Source organism: Lissotriton vulgaris, chromosome 12, assembly GCF_964263255.1.
Source record: "Lissotriton vulgaris chromosome 12, aLisVul1.2, whole genome shotgun sequence".
Taxonomy (NCBI): Eukaryota; Metazoa; Chordata; class Amphibia; order Caudata; family Salamandridae; genus Lissotriton; species Lissotriton vulgaris.
In genome coordinates, this window is record NC_141700.1 from 761,708,427 (window position 1) to 761,729,594 (window position 21,168).

The 21,168-nt window shown below is 49.5% G+C and overlaps 1 protein-coding gene across 1 annotated transcript in view; it reads left to right on the forward strand.

Annotated features, from left to right (window-relative positions):
* TMEM88 (transmembrane protein 88) overlaps positions 1 to 17,630 on the forward strand; it is a 119,989-nt gene extending 102,359 nt beyond the window's left edge. The window contains exon 2 of the mRNA XM_086946611.1: positions 17,050 to 17,630. Coding sequence (XP_086802737.1) covers positions 17,050 to 17,316 — 267 coding nt within the window. The 3' untranslated portion in view covers positions 17,317 to 17,630. The remainder of the gene's footprint in view (positions 1 to 17,049) is intronic.
* The last annotated feature ends 3,538 nt before the right edge of the window (positions 17,631 to 21,168 follow it).

Genomic DNA, 21,168 nt, shown 5'->3' on the forward strand with positions numbered 1-21,168 from the left:
AATCATCAGGTTTAGCACCGCCCACCTGGAGTCTATCAGCAGCCAGTATAGCAATCCAATCATCTCCTAATTCTTGGACATGGGCCTCTTTCCGAATCCTGGCCCACAATGGTTGTGGGACAACATTTCCCATCAACATATCTATGTCAGCCAAATTCATAATGCAAGCATCAACAGTCTGAGATAATTCTTTGTAGTAACCAGCAGGGTTTTTACGGGGGTCAGGTAAAGACTGTTTAAGGGCCAGCACCTCAGATCTCTTCCAAGGTACATGTACCCATATACGCTGGAAGTGAGCTGGTATAGGCTGATTACCATCCTGGGCTGGAACCGCTTCTCGCCACACTGGGGGAACCTCTCGAATAGGATAATTCTTCAGTCTACGTCTTACAGAAGGATCAGGTTCAGACAAGGACAGGGAAAAGAACATTGATCTAAAAGTGATAAGTGTCCGTACAGCATTCTCAACCTCAGGACCCACAATAATTCCCTTATCAAAATCAGTCCTAATATCCAGCAAACTCTTGGGAGCTAAACCCAATCCTGTAGCCTCCCATTCCTGACCCAGAATGCCACACATGGCATTGAAAACGAATCTTTGTACAGGGGCATCCCACTGCTCAAAAGTATTCATGATATCTGGAACAGTCTATTCGAGATCACTCAGGATCCACTTGTGAGCAAGACCCATTAACGCATCTCGTTCTTGGGAATCCGGGAGTGAGCTTCGTGTCTGCGTACGGGGAAGAACAGGAGTCAAACTTACTGACCAAAAGAAAGGAGATAAAATGCCAGAAACGGTCTCAACCATCCGCTGACGGACGGAAGGGGAAGTTGGCAGAAAAACAGGAGATAAGGTATGAGACAGAGCAGGAGAAAAGGCAACAGATAGAACGGAGGTCGAGGGCAGAGAAAGCTGAGGCAAAGAAGTCGGAGGCAGGGGAGCCGAAGGCAGAGGAACTGGAGGCAGAGAAGCTGGCGGTAGTGGTAGTGCCACAAAGGGCTGTAGTGGAGGTGCAGAAGCTGGAGCTGGTGGGAGAATAACAGGTTGCTGGACGGGTAACAAAGCGGGGGTGCATTAGCACCTTGTATATAGGGCGGGGGTGATCTTAACAAGTGGGACATTAAAGGATCCTTCTCAAGATCAGCATCAGTATTTGGGGGAGAAGTTGGCAGCACCGGGTAACATTTATCGATTGCCATGCAATGTTGTCTATCTGAAACCTCAATTGCATAATCTATTTCATCATCCTTAAACTGCTGGGCAGCCTGTATAACAGTCATGCCTCTTTCTTTCCTATCTCTTTTTGCCTGTTTAATTTCTTTCTGTTTGGCTTCCTTGCGCCAAAGGTGAAAAGAGTCAAACATAGCCGGCCGGGCTTTTCTTTTAAACGGGGAACGTCGTTTACGACGTTACTTTTAGCATGCAGTGCTATTACAAAGTGGTTTTTAAATCGCATTCTATTACAACGCATGACTCTGGGGGGCGCTCAAGGATAGGGAATACTTTTAATTTACTATCTAACACCTATCCTAGTGTCAACGGGGACTGGTGTTGGAATAGTAAATTAAAATATTCACTATCCAACACCCCTTTGTATTATGCGTTGTAAAAGCATGCATTGTAACAACGTACATCCCTTTTAAACAAAATAGCTTCTAAATTATCTAGAATGTCAGGCTCAAAACTACCATTATGTGGCCACTGTAAAACACCATCTTTCTTTGTATAGCGGACCCACACTTCATTAAAGGTGATGGGGCCCACACCATGCTTAGAATAGAGCTCATAAGTAGGAGTTCCAACCGGAGGGATTGGACAAGAGTCCTCCAGTCGGGAGTCCCTATCGCAACCAAATCAACACAATTTCCTAAACTTACTGAAACCAGGCATCGTTATTTCACTGGCTCCTGTACAAAAAACAAGGGGCTAATCAAAACAGCACAAACGTACTCACCCCTTGGCTTCGGTTATTGCAATAATCGAATCAAAGAACCCAAAAACAAAGAAGTGGGCGCTACCCACGAATACTTAACAAAATGTCTTCTCACGCCAACAGAGGTCCGTCTAACGTCTCGCAATACCAGTCATCACCAAAAGGGACCAAGGCAGGACGGCAGTCAGGGCAGCAGTCACCAGCAGCCGTTGGAAAGGAGAAGCCACACTTAAAAAGACCATCGGTCCACTTTTAAACATACAGGGGTCGCTGGTGTGGGGGCGCCTCCTGTGAAATTTTCCTGCGGGGCTCCTCACGATCCTTGGGCTCAACGGCTACCTCTGAAGCCGCCCCACGTTGGGCGCCAATTGAAGAACCGGGCCTTTGGGCCTGGCGGGGCAGGGCACGCCTGAAATCTTCGAGTTCACCTGCCTTGTTGCACAGAGACACGGAATACTCTGTTGGCATAGAAAGACCAAGTTTATTAGCTGCAGCTAGGCACAGTTGTCCAAGAAGTGCACCAAGTAGGTTCTCAGGATACTGCCACTTTACTCCGTGGCTCACAGTCTTTTATAGCAAAAATACATATGCACAAACATACACCCAATGCACAAAGTTTTAGCCAATCAGAAGAGTTTTAAAACAAGGTGTTGTGCAACCAGAATGCTCTATGCTTACATGTTTGTGTGCTATCCAGCCCCCAGAGTTAATAAATACTGGTACCCATGGTTCAGTTTTGCAATGGCAGGACATGTCTGTATACTTCAAAAGAAAGGTTGTAAAATAGGAAAACACAAGGAGAGAATGGCGAAGGCCAAAAGATAAGATACGGCAAGAGAAGAATACTAAAGGCTAACAGATAGTTGATATAGAGATTAGGTAGTCCAGACAATGATTAGTTAGGGTGGCTGGTGTCTGAGATGGGTTTCAAAACAAGGACGGAGGGGGTTTTTGACACGTTGCAGTCCAAGGGGCAGAGACACTTCGAGAATCGAGCAGCCTGTGTAAAGGCAACACAAAATGGCGGCAAATGTAAAATGGAGTTGAAATTAAAGAACCTCAAAGCCCAGGCCATGCATGCTGCATACTGCTGCAGCGAGGTCCAGGTGAAGCCCAGGCTATGCATGCTGCATACTGCTGCAGTGAGGTCCAGGTGAAGTCCAGGTCACGCATGCTGCATACTGCTGCAGTGAGGTCCACGTGAAGCCCAGGCCATGCATGCTGCATACTGCTGCAGCGAGGTCCAGGTGAAGTCCAGGCCATGCATGCTGCATACTGCTGCAGTGAGGTCCACGTGAAGCCCAGGCCATGCATGCTGCATACTGCTGCAGTGAGGTCCAGGTGAAGTCCAGGTCACGCATGCAGCATACTGCTACAGCCAGGTCCATGTGAAGCCCAGGTGACACATGCTGCATACTGCTGCAGTGAGGTCCATGTGAAGCCCAGGCCATGCATGCTGCATACTGCTGCAGTGAGGTCCATGTGAAGCCCAGTCCATGCATGCTGCATACTGCTACAGCGAGGGCCAAGTGAAGCCCATGCCATGCATGCTGCATACTGCTACAGCGAGGTCCAGGTGAATCCAGGCCATGCATACCGCTGCAGCGAGGTCCATGTGAAGCCCAGGCCACGCATGCTGCATACTGCTAAAGACGAGGTCCATGTGAAGCCCAGGCCATGCATGCTGCATACTGCTACAGCGAGGTCCAAGTGAAGCCCAGGCCATGCATGCTGCATACTGCTACAGCGAGGTCCAAGTGAAGCCCAGGCCATGCATGCTGCATACTGCTGCAGTGAGGTCCATGTGAAGCCCAGACCATGCATGCTGCATACTGTTAAAGACAAGGTCCAGGTGAATACAGGCCATGCATGCTGCATACTGCTACAGTGAGGTCCATGTGAAGCCCAGGCCATGCATGCTGCATACTGCTACAGCGAGGTCCAGGTGAATCCAGGCCATGCATGCTGCATACTGCTACAGCAAGGTCCATGTGAAGCCCAGGCCATGCATGCTGCATACTGCTACAGCAAGGTACATGTGAAGCCCAGGCCATGCATGCTGCATACAGCTACAGCAAGGTCCATGTGAAGCCCAGGCCATGCATGCTGCGTACTGCTACAGCAAGGTCCATGTGAAGCCCAGGCCATGCATGCTGCATACTGCTACAGCGAGGTCCAGGTGAATCCAGGCCATGCATGCTGCATACTGCTACAGCAAGGTCCATGTGAAGCCCAGGCCATGCATGCTGCGTACTACTACAGCGAGGTCCATGTGAAGCCCAGGCCATGCATGCTGCTTACTGCTACAGCAAGGTCCATGTGAAGCCCAGGCCATGCATGCTGCATACTGCTACAGCGAGGTCTATGTGAAGCCCAGGCCATGCATGCTGCATACTGCTACAGCGAGGTCTATGTGAAGCCCAGGCCATGCATGCTGCATACTGCTACAGCGAGGTCCAGGTGAATCCAGGCCATGCATGCTGCATACCGCTGCAGCGAGGTCCATGTGAAGCCCAGGCCAAGCATGCTGCATACTGCTAAAGACGAGGTCCATGTGAAGCCCAGGCCATGCCTGCTGCATACTGCTACAGCGAGGTCCAGGTGAATCCAGGCCATGCATGCTGCATACCGCTGCAGCGAGGTCCATGTGAAGCCCAGGCCACGCATGCTGCATACTGCTAAAGACGAGGTCCATGTGAAGCCCAGGCCATGCATGCTGCATACTGCTACAGCGAGGTCCAGGTGAATCCAGGCCATGCATGCTGCATACTGCTACAGCAAGGTCCATGTGAAGCCCAGGCCATGCATGCTGCATACTGCTACAGCGAGGTCTATGTGAAGCCCAGGCCATGCATGCTGCATACTGCTACAGCGAGGTCCAGGTGAATCCAGGCCATGCATGCTGCATACTGCTACAGCGAGGTCCAGGTGAAGCCCAGGCCATGCATGCTGCATACTGCTACAGCGAGGTCCAGGTGAATCCAGGCCATGCATGCTGCATACTGCTACAGCGAGGTCCAGGTGAAGCCCAGGCCATGCATGCTGCATACTGCTACAGCGAGGTCCAGGTGAATCCAGGCCATGCATGCTGCATACTGCTGCAGTGAGGTCCTTGTGAAGCCCCGGCCATGAATGCTGCATACTGCTACAGCGAGGTCCAAGTGAAGCCCAGGCCATGCATGCTGCATACTGCTACAGCTAGGTCCATGTGAAGCCCAGGCCATGCATGCTGCATACTGCTACAGCGAGGTCCATGTGAAGCCTAGGCCATGCATGCTGCATACTGCTACAGCGAGGTCCAGGTGAATCCAGGCCATGCATGCTGCATACTGCTACAGCGAGGTCCAGGTGAATCCAGGCCATGCATGCTGCATACTGCTACAGCGAGGTCCAGGTGAATCCAGGCCATGCATGCTGCATACCGCTGCAGCGAGGTCCATGTGAAGCCCAGGCCATGCATGCTGCATACTGCTACAGTGAGGTCCATGTGAAGCCCAGGCCATGCATGCTGCATACTGCTACAGCAAGGTCCATGTGAAGGCCAGGCCATGCATGCTGCATACCGTTAGAGCAAGGTCCATGTGAAGCCCAGGCCATGCATGCTGCATGCTGCTAAAGCGAGGTCCAGGCGAAGCCCAAGCCATGCATGCTGCATACGGCTACAGCGAGGTCCACGTGAAGCCCGGGCCATGCTTGCTGCATACTGCTACAGCGAGGTCCATGTGAAGCCTAGGCCATGCATGCTGCATACTGCTACAGCCAGGTCCATGTGAAGCCCAGGCCATGCATGCTGCATACTGCTACAGCGAGGTCCAGGTGAATCCAGGCCATGCATGCTGCATACTGCTACAGCGAGGTCCAGGTGAATCCAGGCCATGCATGCTGCATACTGCTGCAGCGAGGTCCTTGTGAAGCCCCGGCCATGAATGCTGCATACTGCTACAGCGAGGTCCAAGTGAAGCCCAGGCCATGCATGCTGCATACTGCTACAGCTAGGTCCATGTGAAGCCCAGGCCATGCATGCTGCATACTGCTACAGCTAGGTCCATGTGAAGCCCAGGCCATGCATGCTGCATACTGCTACAGCGAGGTCCATGTGAAGCCTAGGCCATGCATGCTGCATACTGCTACAGCGAGGTCCAGGTGAATCCAGGCCATGCATGCTGCATACTGCTACAGCGAGGTCCAGGTGAATCCAGGCCATGCATGCTGCATACTGCTACAGCGAGGTCCAGGTGAATCCAGGCCATGCATGCTGCATACTGCTACAGCGAGGTCCAGGTGAATCCAGGCCATGCATGCTGCATACCGCTGCAGCAAGGTCCATGTGAAGCCCAGGCCATGCATGCTGCATACTGCTACAGTGAGGTCCATGTGAAGCCTAGGCCATGCATGCTGCATACTGCTACAGCAAGGTCCATGTGAAGGCCAGGCCATGCATGCTGCATACCGTTAGAGCAAGGTCCATGTGAAGCCCAGGCCATGCATGCTGCATGCTGCTAAAGCGAGGTCCAGGCGAAGCCCAAGCCATGCATGCTGCATACGGCTACAGCGAGGTCCACGTGAAGCCCGGGCCATGCTTGCTGCATACTGCTACAGCGAGGTCCATGTGAAGCCTAGGCCATGCATGCTGCATACTGCTACAGCGAGGTCCAGGTGAATCCAGGCCATGCATGCTGCATACTGCTACAGCGAGGTCTATGTGAAGCCCAGGCCATGCATGCTGCATACTGCTACAGCCAGGTCCATGTGAAGCCCAGGCCATGCATGCTGCATACTGCTACAGCGAGGTCCAGGTGAATCCAGGCCATGCATGCTGCATACTGCTACAGCGAGGTCCAGGTGAATCCAGGCCATGCATGCTGCATACTGCTGCAGCGAGGTCCTTGTGAAGCCCCGGCCATGAATGCTGCATACTGCTACAGCGAGGTCCAAGTGAAGCCCAGGCCATGCATGCTGCATACTGCTACAGCTAGGTCCATGTGAAGCCCAGGCCATGCATGCTGCATACTGCTACAGCGAGGTCCATGTGAAGCCTAGGCCATGCATGCTGCATACTGCTACAGCGAGGTCCAGGTGAATCCAGGCCATGCATGCTGCATACTGCTACAGCGAGGTCCAGGTGAATCCAGGCCATGCATGCTGCATACTGCTACAGCGAGGTCCAGGTGAATCCAGGCCATGCATGCTGCATACTGCTACAGCGAGGTCCAGGTGAATCCAGGCCATGCATGCTGCATACCGCTGCAGCGAGGTCCATGTGAAGCCCAGGCCATGCATGCTGCATACTGCTACAGTGAGGTCCATGTGAAGCCCAGGCCATGCATGCTGCATACTGCTACAGCAAGGTCCATGTGAAGGCCAGGCCATGCATGCTGCATACCGTTAGAGCAAGGTCCATGTGAAGCCCAGGCCATGCATGCTGCATGCTGCTAAAGCGAGGTCCAGGCGAAGCCCAAGCCATGCATGCTGCATACGGCTACAGCGAGGTCCACGTGAAGCCCAGGCCATGCATGCTGCATACTGCTGCAGTGAGGTCCATGTAAAGTCCAGGCCATGAATGCTGCATACTGCTACAGCGAGGTCCATGTGAAGCCCAATGCCAATAGCTTAAACTCTCATAAATGCAAGACCTATTGCATTGCAAGTGCTTGTTTGCTATGCATTGTGATACTTGTAGTATTGTATTTCGATTTATAAATTAAGGATTACATGTAGTAGAATCTAAACGAAAACTGAATGAACCACACACCCCAGGCGTAGAGCAGCTTGAGAGCTCGGCTGGCTCAAGGTGAATAGAATAACCCTTGAGATAAGTTCATTGAGAAGCACTTCTGGAGTGAGCTCGTGCTGTTGGCACCATGTGACAGCACTGATGGAGACAGGCCTCTCCACAGTTTACCCTACCCTGGCCCATCAAAAGGAATACTGCTCCAAATGCATGTGATTAGAAGCCGCTGGGAGTGGGCAGCTACCCAGCTGGGATGTGCGGGGCAGAAGGTCCTTATCAAACAAGCACTGGCGTTGCCAATAGGTTTCGCATTTGGAAAGTTGGAGCTATTGGTTTTGTAAATGACATTTTATATTTATATATTGTTATTGACAATGCCAATAACGATATATAAATATAAAATGTCATGTACAAAACCAATAGCTCCAACTTTCCAAATGCGAAACCTATTGACAACTTGGCAACGCCAGTGCTTTTTTTATTTAATTATTGGTTATCGGACACATCATTGATCTAGTCCCTTCGCACAAGGTGGCTGGTATCTTACCTTTTATACGTTGGCAGATTATTTGTTTAGTAGCAAGCAGCCCGAAACATGTAGTTTAAGTTAAATGGCCTCGCAATGCTGGCAAATGGCCGGAGGGAAGTCGGTGGGGGCGGGAGAGCCTGGTGGGGGGGCGGGAATGCGAGCGAGGGGAGGAGAAGTGTGGCAGGCGGATTAGGGAGATGCGTGGAGGGAAGCGAGATGGGGGCTGGAGAGCCTGGTGGGGGGGCGGGAATGCGAGCGAGGGGAGGAGAAGTGTGGCAGGGGGATTTGGGAGATGCGCGTGCTTGTGTGGTCACGTGACCCGCTTTTGTGGTCACGTGACTCACATGCACTGTGAAAAAACCGCATTGGTTTGACGAGTCGATGGAGCACTTGAATTCTCGCCTATTACATTCGCAAGCGAATGATAATAGGCGAAACCTAAAAAGGTGCAGGGATACCCCCGTGCGTGCGCCTGGGAGGGAGACACTTTATCTGTAATGCGGATTATTCACATTCCATTCCCACAGAATTAAAAACAGGTTTCAGGGTTCCATGCTTCAGACTCTGTGCAGCTGTGATACACATGAAACCTCTGCTAGGAGCTGTCACACTGAAAGCAGATCAACATATACTTATCTAGGAATGTGATTTTTGTAAAAAAATAACTATTAGGCATAGAAATTGAAAGCTGTATGATAAACAGGCAGCAAAATAATGCTTCAGATGACGTTAAAACAACCTTCTGGCCGTGGCCTGGCATTTGGAGTCTGTCTGCTTCCTGCAGGGGAAGAACAGGCAATTAAGTGTCACGAATAGAGACGGCCCAAAGCGGCACAAAAATAAATCTAATGCTGCAGGCATTTTGTCAAAATTCTACCGGAAAATAAAATAAAATCAAATCTACAGAAACTTTTGTGAAAATCAGATCAGACCCATGCTAAAATTGTACAAAAAAATACACCAGACTCTACTCACTGAATTTATGTTCAACATTCCCGATTGGTTAAAAAACAAGTTAATTGAAATGTGTAGGGTATCGCTCGTAAGCACCTGCCTTTGGCCACTATTTGTGTGTCCTGGCATCAAGGTCTTCGTATCCCTCACAGACCCCCTCCACTTCAAGCATCTTCTCAGGGCCTCTCTGAGTCTGTCTCCTCACACCCCTTCCTCCAGCCGCTTTGACATTATATCACCTAACAGTGCCCATGTGATCGCTGCAGTCAGCGAGGTGACACGGGATGTACTGGGGACTGGTTGCTTCACTGGGCCGTGACGTCATGCACTCACTCACTCTGCAGTGCCTGCTGCCCCTCCCATCCGGTGTTACAATGCACCAGTAGCCCAGGCAGTGCCTACAGCCTTGGCAGTCAGTGTTAGCAGCGGCCACTGCAGCCCTGGGCCTCGGCCGAAGCTGCACCCCCGTCCTTTCTGATGTTTCTTCAAACTGTGTCTGTGCCGGGAAATCCAGGCAGAGGAAGACATTTCAAAGTTACGCAGAACAGTTGCAAAATGTGGATGAGAACGAAGAAATCTACAGAGAACTAAGATTAGGACCATCCCTAGGTATGTATGGGTCAGACACCAGACACAAGACTTTCACCGGAATTATACATACCCACACACACAAACGCATGTACACACACACAACTCTTAGCTTAAAGTGTGTACTTTGTCCTCTTCAGTACAACCAATGTCAAAACTTTAATCTCTCTGACCAGCCTCACCCTCCTAATCCGGATAAAAACTCTCGGATCCCATTCCTGCTTTCTGGATCAAGGACTCCAGTTCTTACATTGCGCCTTACTGGGAAATGTCTCCTGAGCCCTTCAAACTCACCCATCTCACCCCTAAACCTACCACTCTCCCCCTCTTCAATCCTGGCAGGACTCATCACATCCGTGGCTGCCCTCTGCAGGGTACCAACCCTCTTACCTTCCTCCTTCACTCTAAATACAACCTCCATTCTCACCTGACCAACATGGCGGAAGCTCACCAGCCTATAGACCTGATACCCATCATCCCCTACATGACTATAAGATTGACCATCCATCCAGGCTTGACTGTGGCATCTCCAATCTCCCTGGCAAAAGGAAAGCCCATTGCACTCCCCCGAAAGCTGCTTCTCAGCCTCTATAAGGCAGTAACCATTTCGACTGTGCACAGCTCTCTTCACTGGCTCCACTGAAGCTGGGTGTTTTAACAAAATGACCTTCCTGCTGCATACATTCCTTCCTCCCACCTCTCCTCGTGTTCTGTCCTGTAACATCTCCTTGGGCCTCTCCTCCGGGCGTAGCTTCAGGCTGGTGTTTGGGGTGAACCCCCCCCCCCCACCCCAAATAAATGACTTCTTGGCTTGGTAGTTGGGTCTGCTATATCCGTTTTTGTTCTTCTGTCAAGAATAAAAAAAAAGGAAATGACCAAAATGTGAAACCAGATAATCTGTAATCAAAAACCGGCTTCTCTGCTTGTCTCAACTGTGTGATCCTAGGCAGACATTCTATTTGACAGAGCCTCTTTTTCACTATTATCACATATGAGAGCACTTTCAAATACTTGAGTTGGGGATGTGCTCTGCACAAGCACCTCTTATGTTTGATATAATAGACTATAATGTTGCACCATCGATATTAAGGGGGGTCATTATGATGACGGGCGGACTTAGTCCGCCCGTCATCCTAGCGGGACTCGGGACCGCCCGCCATAAGGGCGGGGGTCCCGGGGGTGGTATTAGGATGTGCCCGCCACAGTGGTGGGCACATCCTGCATGTTAAGCATTGTGGCGGGCGGTGCTCTCAGCACCGCCCGCCACAATGCTGAAAATGCACTTTCACATTTGCATTTACAAAGCGGCAGGCAACGCGCGGTGCATACTGCTTTGTGAATGCAAATGAAGGGGGGGTACCACAGGTAGCCACCCGTGTGCACCCCCCTACTCTCCTTCACTCTGGGGGCCCGCACGGGGCCCCCAGAGTGAAGTCCGCCTGCCTTTCTGTGGCGGCATTGCCGCCACGGAAAGGCATTGCCAAAAGCCCATCATAATATGGCTGGCGGTGTCTGATAGACAACGCCACCATATTATTCCTTTTCCGCCTTGGCCGCAAGGCGACCAGGGCGGAAATGTGGCGGGCGGTGTTTTTCTTCGCTGCGGTCCCCCCCGCCATTGTAATATGGCGGGGGGGGGAATTCAGGGAAGGATGTCGGGCGGACTGCCCCCGCCAGCCTGGTGGGGCCAATCTGCCCGACATCCTAATGACCCCCTAAGAATCTAGTCTACGTTTAGGATTTACAGTAAATCAAAATAAACTTTATTGATCAGCCATAAAAGTTTTCAATAAATCACATACAGAATAAAACATCTTCATAAAACAACAAAGATCACAATTAGCAGTATACAGTTTAAAATACTTAAAAAAAATTCTGAAAGGAAGTTCCATCTAGCAGAAAATACAATATTCAAATAATAAAAATAATAATTTTACAATATACTAAAAAAAAAGTTTTTTTTAAATCAGGATTTACATAACTACTGACTTGCCTCCTAGTTTACTAATGGCATTATCACTGGGCGGTGAGCCGTCAATGTTTCTAAGTTTGAAAATTATCACTTTTAATAAATGCCTTTACAGTGATATAATCTGATGTACCAAGGTGAAACACTTCTGCATGTTCAAAAAATATTTTATTTTTATTTTCAAGAGACTGTCATATTTTTACATGATCTTTATTCCACAATATACCTGGCAAATGTTTTTATGGCTTGGCTCATGCATGAACTCTTAGAAACAAGTCACACTCTTGACTCAGCTCGCCCTATTCATTTGCTGGTGCACCCACCTCTAGAGGACTTAGTACATACGGCTATCAATCAATTGATAAAATGATTTGTAAAAGGCGAGGATGTAAACATGAAGGTCTGAATGCATGCACCAGTTTGAGAACTCTACCACTGAAGCTTCTGGTAGCAAAGACGAAGAAGAGTGTAGTTACAATACATTTAACCCCTTAAGTGCTGCCATCGGACAACGGTCGTCACAAGCGCTACCTCCCCATTGCTGCGCACGAGTCGACCGTTGGCCGACAGGCCAGCGCTCGTTATTCGAACGTTCAGCACTGGGTGCTGAAAGTTGGAAGCAGCCAAGGTGTTAAAATAAGTGATCCCAGGGCCGGGACTCCAGCCCAGTGTGTGGTAAATGACAGTAGTCATGAGTTGCCAGGGAGAACTACCAGACCTAGATGGGACAGGCAAGGGCATAGCTTCAAGGCATTTTGGGGTGTAACACCACCAACTGCGTTCTTTGGTAGGTGGTTGGGAGTGTGTTCCTGGGTTGGGTCTGCTATGTCTGTGTCAGCTTTTCTCATCATTCTTTTTTCACTAAGAACTTCTAACATGATCATCTTTTTGGAGCAGAAACGTACATATATAAAGTGACACCACAAAAAGTAGTAAATGTGCACACACAGAAGTATTCCTTGATTGAGTGCAAATGTACGGCTGTTTATAATTCACAAGCAGTGGAAGGAGAATACACCTAAGGGCCAAAGGCAATTTGTTCCAGTACTGAGCAGGTCGAGCTGCACCACCGCAAGGATCTTTTAGAGCAGCAAGGGGCAGTTTGTCTCGTAAGTATTTAGGGCCTGTCCTGTGGAAGGCTGCGTGTGCCACCATCAGTCCTAAGATAATGACTCTCTTCTTCACCGGAAGCCGGTGCAACTGGCTTCGATACTAAGCTATCGAAGCATATTTAGGGAGGTTAAGCAGGAGGCGGACGGACGTATTTTGAATCGTTTGTAATTTCTGAATGAGGTGGTCTGGGATTCCTAAGTATAAGAAGTTAGTGCAGTCAAGTCTAGCAGGGGCGGCTCTAGGGTCATGGTGGCCCTGGGCAGGGAGCAGGTAGGGGGCCCCGGAAGAGAAGGTCAGGGCGGGGCGGAGAGCGGAGGCTGGTGAAGGGGGGGGTGGGTGGTGGTAGGGTGTTTGGAAGTGGAACAGAGCCAGAGGCCGCCAAATCAGTGCCAGGGGCCGCCACGCAAATATGTATCCATCCTCAGAGCATTATTATATTAAGGATATATATTGGCGTGGTGGCCACTCGGGTTTGGTGGCATTGTACAGGTGCACAGCTTGCACATGCCTAAGGCCGCCCCTGAGTCTAGATAGGATCTGAGCCTGCACTGCAGTTTCCTGGGCTTCCGAAGGCAGGAGTTTCAGGAATTATTTTAGCATCCTGAGAATCCAGCATGATGGTTTAACCACAGCTGTGGTCGGTGGCTTGAGGCCTGAGGGACAGGTTTGTGTCAATAAGAACTCTTAAGTTTCTTGCCACTTGAGTTGGGGTTGGGGGGGGGGGGGTGCCTAGCAGTTGGCAGGCCAAGACTCCAGACAGTCAAATTTGCTGGCTACCGCCACAGCCATGCAAAAAATAAAATGTACCCAATTTATTTAATGGACAACTGTGGCGGGCAAAATATTACTTTGGCAGCAGATGGCCCATTAATAGGCAGTAAGCTATGCCACGCTAAGCGTTTGATGTTTCGTTCCACCTCGATCTGAAGCACAAATTGCATCCCCTGCTTTCAACAAATATTTCAGGTATAAATAACTTCTGTTATCATTGAGAACTGGTTTATGCTATGGACTGGGCAGATCAGAGAGACCCATGGACTGGGCAGATCAGAGCGACCCATGGGCTGGGCAGATCAGTGCGACCCATGGGCTGGACAGATCAGAGCGACCCAATGGCTGGGCAGATCAGTGCAACCCATGGGCTGAGCAGATCAGAGCGACCCATGGGCTGGGCAGATCAGTGCAACCAATGGACTGAGCAGATCAGAGCGACCCATGGGCTGGGCAGATCAGTGCAAGCCATGCGCTGGGCAGATCAGTGCAAACCATGGACTGGGCAGATCAGTGCAACCCATGGACTGGGCAGATCAGAGCGAGCCATGGGCTGGGCAGATCAGTGCAACCCATGGGCTGGGCAGATCAGTGCAACCCAGGAGCTGGGCAGATCAATGCAAACCCATGGACTGGGCAGATCAGTGCAACCCATGGACTGGGCAGATCAGTACAACCCATGAGCTGGGCAGATCAATGCAAGCCCATGGACTGGGCAGATCAATGCAAACCCATGGACTGGGCAGATCAGTGCAACCCATGGACTGGGCAGATCAATGCAAACCCATGGACTGGGCAGATCAGTGCAACCCATGGACTGGGCAGATCAATGCAACCCATGAGCTGGGCAGATCAATGCAAGCCCATGGACTGGGCAGATCAGTGCGACCCATGGGCTGGGCAGATCAATGCAAGCCCATGGACTGGGCAGATCAGTGCAACCCATGGACTGGGCAGATCAGTGCAACCCATGAGCTGGGCAGATCAATGCAAGCCCATGGACTGGGCAGATCAATGCAAACCCATGGACTGTGCAGATCAGTGCAAGCCCATGGACTGGGCAGATCAGTGCGACCCATGGGCTGGGCAGATCAATGCAAGCCCATGGACTGGGCAGATCAGTGCAACCCATGGACTGGGCAGATCAGTGCAACCCATGAGCTGGGCAGATCAATGCAAGCCCATGGACTGGGCAGATCAATGCAAACCCATGGACTGTGCAGATCAGTGCAACCCATGGACTGGGCAGATCAGTACAACCCATGAGCTGGGCAGATCAACGCAAGCCCATGGACTGGGCAGATCAATGCAAACCCATGGACTGTGCAGATCAGTGCAACCCATGGACTGGGCAGATCAATGCAAGCCCATGGACTGGGCAGATCAGTGCAACCCATGGACTGGGCAGATCAGTGCAACCCATGAGCTGGGCAGATCAATGCAAGCCCATGGACTGGGCAGATCAGTGCGACCCATGGGCTGGGCAGATCAATGCAAGCCCATGGACTGGGCAGATCAGTGCAACCCATGGACTGGGCAGATCAGTGCAACCCATGAGCTGGGCAGATCAATGCAAGCCCATGGACTGGGCAGATCAATGCAAACCCATGGACTGTGCAGATCAGTGCAAGCCCATGGACTGGGCAGATCAGTGCGACCCATGGGCTGGGCAGATCAATGCAAGCCCATGGACTGGGCAGATCAGTGCAACCCATGGACTGGGCAGATCAATGCAAGCCCATGGACTGGGCAGATCAATGCAAACCCATGGACTGTGCAGATCAGTGCAACCCATGGACTGGGCAGATCAGTACAACCCATGAGCTGGGCAGATCAACGCAAGCCCATGGACTGGGCAGATCCATGCAAACCCATGGACTGGGCAGATCAGTTCATGAAAAAAATGGCAAAAATCAGATGTACAGATGAAGTGTACATCCATAAAAAAACCACGCAGAACTTGCACAAAAAGCCATTGACAACCCAAATCTAATTAAACAATCCTCTTGGTGGTGCTTTAAACCGAGACCCACCTCAACACATGGAATGACCTTTGACACACAGCACACAGGCATAATCAGACCCCCAGCTGCAAGGCAACAAAATAAGCGTGGAACCTACAGCCAGGCCAGGTTAGGGAGGGTCCCTTCACAGGATGATTTTACAGCAAACCTTTATCCTTCACTTGCTCCCAGATTGATAGTCGCCACCCCTCTGTTTCCCCCAGCAGACTCTGCACCCCCGTGAAGTTAAGAGAGAGTAGGAGCGCCTTTATGAAAAACAAGTGTAAAATCCTTAAAAAGTCCTCTTGCTCTGTGTATCTTATTAACTGGACACTCAGAATGTCAGGCGCTGATACACACTGTAGCTTACAGAGAGAGAGAAAATGAAGAAATACAGAAATAGGTTCACAAAAAGACAATCCATTCTCACACATAAAGATAACTGAGAAGCCCCGTAGACCTGCCTGTTGGGCGTAGTCAAGAAACCCAGAGAAGGCAAGATGGGTTGGAAATTCCTGCAGCTGTGTTGGTGCTGGCAAAAAGGAGGGTGGCTACAGGATGCATGAACCCGAGCACATCCTCCACAGACCTATGGCACAAGGACGTGTTCGAGTGGGCACGAGCGGAGGAAACATACATGAAAAAGGTCCAAAGGGATGAGAAGTTGGAGGAAGACATGATGGAATGGGCTGCATGCATGGGCAGCATGTCTGGGAATATGGGAGAGGGTGATACGGAGGGGGGGGAGGGTGCACGACTGGGGGACAACCAGGAGACACAGCCAAGTCAGGGCTGATATGGGTAAGGTATAACGGAGGCAACTCTCATGTGGCGGATACAGGATCATAAAAGGATGGGAGGTATAGGTGGGGAGACACCCGTGGGGTTCAGTTGATAGAATATATCGCTCCCGAGGACATTAGAGAAAAGCTAGTGGGAGGAAGGGAACTGCACCGCACCGAGGGGGGGATCAAGTTGGGATTGAGGCGATGGTTGCTATATAGTTCTTTATTTGATAATACCAAGTGAATGTATATGTGTATAACTGTGACGCGCAGATGGACATAAGTTTCACCCATGCTATCCATACAACATGCTAAACCTGTGTCAAACATAGGTTAATAAAAAGATACTTAAAAAAAATTAGGAAGCAACTCCTACACTTTCTCCCCCAAGTAATTATCCTTTTAAACCCCCTTTAAGTATTCTGAGTGTGCAATTCCAGTCGTGTTGCTTAATATTTTGGAGTAATTAATAATGCAACATGTGCTGGTTTGTGGGATTCCCTAACACCAGGGAGCTGAGTACTGGCCCTGGAGTGGATTCCCTTTTGAATTCCAAGCTCTTGTAATTTTCATTTTTCAAAGATGGTTTGTAATTGAATGATGCATTTGTAATCCCTGTTCTCGATCCCCACTCTGTCTCATCCGTCCATCTCCTTTATCCCTCCACAGTTCCTGAAATCCACTGGATCCTACTGCACAGACTTCCTGAACGACGCCAGTTCCACCGCCCTGCTGGTGGTGGGCTTCACCCTGGTGATCCCACTGCTGGTGCTGTCCCTGGCCGCCTATTGCCGCCTGGCGCGCCACCTCCAGCTTGGTGTCTGTTTCCTGCCCTACAGCAAGGCTGTGTACAAGAACCTGCCCGCCTCGCTGTACTACAGCCTGGACTGCTGCGGCGGCTACAGCGGCACTGTCGCCGACAAGGTCTGGGTCTGAGCTTGCCGACAGGAAGAGAGAGAACAGGAGCCACGCCCATGACCCCTACTCAGGACTCATGTACTAACACTGAGGTATGACTGCAGAAAAGGACTGCAAGACCTGTCTACTGGACTCATATCTACGACCACCACGATGTGGCGATCTCTTTCGGTGTCTCCAGGTTTGCATCCTCCAACCAGGATGCAGGGACAGGGCATTGCGGGCGATGAAAAATAACTACAAGGGGGCAGAAAAGGAATCAAAACTAGCTAGTTCAATGAAGCTACATGTTCCATCTCTATCTTTGCACCACTTATGGTTGAACATATAACAACGAGTCGCACAGGCAGCAGAAAGGTGGAGGGATGGTGGTGTTGAGATGGCGTAGGAAGTAATTTTGTTTCCTTACAGTGTGCTGAGTTAAGATCAACAATCTGTTAATAAGCAGATTGTAAATGCATGTAGAATTTGGGGGGATATAGGATTAGATGCAGATTGTGGGTATACAACGATCAATATGCACAATAAAAAAGATGAATATGAAAGTATCAGGTCAGTCTCTTTTACCATTCTGCACCCCTACTTTATAGACGTTAGAACCCCAAGGTTTCCCTGAGTCAGAGCTAGTGATGATGTTTTTTTTTTACTTTACTTCTTCGATAACTTCAGCAAAACTCTCCTAGCTCCTTTATTTCCCAATGTGTTAAACTATGACAAGGAGTAGAAACTCTTCTGTGGCGTTACATAATTAAACATTAGGAACCACTTCTGTACTTGCCAGTCCTAGACCCACTGCACATTCACGGTATTCATCACCTAAGTCTATTCGAACTAGGGCGCTGCGGCATCAGTTAGGATCTACAATATACATCACCTAAGTCTGTCTGATCAAGGGAGCTGCAGCATCCGGTAAGGTCTACGTTATACATCACCTAAGCCTATCCGATCTAGGGCACTGCAGCATCAGGTAAGATCTACATTATACATCAGCTAAGCCTATCCGATCTAGGGCGCTGCAGCATCAGTTACGATCTACATTATACATAACCTAAGTCTATCCGATCTAGGGCACTGCAGCATCAAGTAAGATCTACATTATACATCACCTAAGTCTATCCGATCTAGGGCGCTGCAGCATCAGTTACGATCTACATTATACATCACCTAAGTCTATCTGATCTAGGGGGCTGCAGAATCAGGAAAGATCTACGTTATACATCACCTAAGCCTATCCGATCTAGGGCACTGCAGCATCAGTTATGATCTACGTTATACATCACCTACGCCTATCCGATCTACGGCGCTGCAGCATCAGTTAGGATCTACGTTATACATCACCTAAGTCTATATGATCTAGAGCACCGCAGCATCAGTTATGATCTTTGTTATACATCACATAAGTCTATCCGATCTAGGGCGCTGCAGCATCAGGTAAGATCTACATTATACATCACCTAAGTCTATCCGATCTAGGGCGCTGCAGCATCAGGTAAGATCTACATTATACATCACCTAAGTCTATCCGATCTAGGGCGCTGCAGCATCAGGTAAGATCTATGTTATACATCACCTAAGTCTATCTGATCTAGGGCGCTGCAGCATCAGGTAAGATCTACGTTATACATCACCTAAGCCTATCCGATCTGGGGCGCTGCAGCATCAGTTATGATCTACGTTACACATCACATAAGTCTATCCGATCTAGGGCGCTGCAGCATCAGGTAAGATCTACGTTATACATCACCTAAGCCTATCCGATCTAGGGCGCTGCAGCATCAGTTAAGATCTACATTATACATCACCTAAGTCTATCTGATCTAGGGCGCTGCAGCATCAGGTAAGATCTACATTATACATCACCTAAACCTATCCGATCTAGGGCGCTGCAGCATCAGTTAGGATCTACGTTATACATCACCTAAGTCTATCTGATCTAGGGCGCCGCAGCATTAGTTATGATCTTTGTTATACATCACATAAGTCTATCCGATCTAGGGCGCTGCAGCATCAGGTAAGATCTACATTATACATCACCTAAGTCTATCCGATCTAGGGCGCTGCAGCATCAGGTAAGATCTACATTATACATCACCTAAGTCTATCCGATCTAGGGCGCTGCAGCATCAGGTAAGATCTATGTTATACATCACCTAAGTCTATCTGATCTAGGGCGCTGCAGCATCAGGTAAGATCTACGTTATACATCACCTAAGCCTATCCGATCTGGGGCGCTGCAGCATCAGGTAAGATCTACATTATACATCACCTAAGCCTATCCGATCTAGGGCGCTGCAGCATCAGTTAGGGTCTACGTTATACATCACCTAAGTCTGTCTGATCAAGGGAGCTGCAGCATCCGGTAAGGTCTACGTTATACATCACCTAAGCCTATCCGATCTAGGGCACTGCAGCATCAGGTAAGATCTACATTATACATCAGCTAAGCCTATCCGATCTAGGGCGCTGCAGCATCAGTTACGATCTACATTATACATAACCTAAGTCTATCCGATCTAGGGCACTGCAGCATCAGGTAAGATCTACATTATACATCACCTAAGTCTATCCGATCTAGGGCGCTGCAGCATCAGTTACGATCTACATTATACATCACCTAAGTCTATCTGATCTAGGGGGCTGCAGCATCAGGAAAGATCTACGTTATACATCACCTAAGCCTATCCGATCTAGGGCACTGCAGCATCAGTTATGATCTACGTTATACATCACCTACGCCTATCCGATCTACGGCGCTGCAGCATCAGTTAGGATCTACGTTATACATCACCTAAGTCTATATGATCTAGAGCACCGCAGCATCAGTTATGATCTTTGTTATACATCACATAAGTCTATCCGATCTAGGGCGCTGCAGCATCAGGTAAGATCTACATTATACATCACCTAAGTCAATCCGATCTAGGGCGCTGCAGCATCAGGTAAGATCTACATTATACATCACCTAAGTCTATCCGATCTAGGGCGCTGCAGCATCAGGTAAGATCTATGTTATACATCACCTAAGTCTATCTGATCTAGGGCGCTGCAGCATCAGGTAAGATCTACGTTATACATCACCTAAGCCTATCCGATCTGGGGCGCTGCAGCATTAGTTATGATCTACGTTACACATCACATAAGTCTATCCGATCTAGGGCGCTGCAGCATCAGGTAAGATCTACGTTATACATCACCTAAGCCTATCCGATCTAGGGCGCTGCAGCATCAGTTAAGATCTACATTATACATCACCTAAGTCTATCTGATCTAGGGCGCTGCAGCATCAGGTAAGATCTACATTATACATCACCTAAGCCTATCCGATCTAGGGCGCTGCAGCATCAGTTAGGATCTACGTTATACATCACCTAAGTCTATCTGATCTAGGGCGCCGCAGCATTAGTTATGATCTTTGTTATACATCACATAAGTCTATCCGATCTAGGGCGCTGCAGCATCAGGTAAGATCTACATTATACATCACCTAAGTCTATCCGATCTAGGGCGCTGCAGCATCAGGTAAGATCTACATTATACATCACCTAAGTCTATCCGATCTAGGGCGCTGCAGCATCAGGTAAGATCTATGTTATACATCACCTAAGTCTATCTGATCTAGGGCGCTGCAGCATCAGGTAAGATCTACGTTATACATCACCTAAGCCTATCCGATCTGGGGCGCTGCAGCATCAGGTAAGATCTACATTATACATCACCTAAGCCTATCCGATCTAGGGCGCTGCAGCATCAGTTAGGATCTACGTTATACATCACCTAAGTCTATCTGATCTAGGGCGCCGCAGCATTAGTTATGATCTTTGTTATACATCACATAAGTCTATCCGATCTAGGGCGCTGCAGCATCAGGTA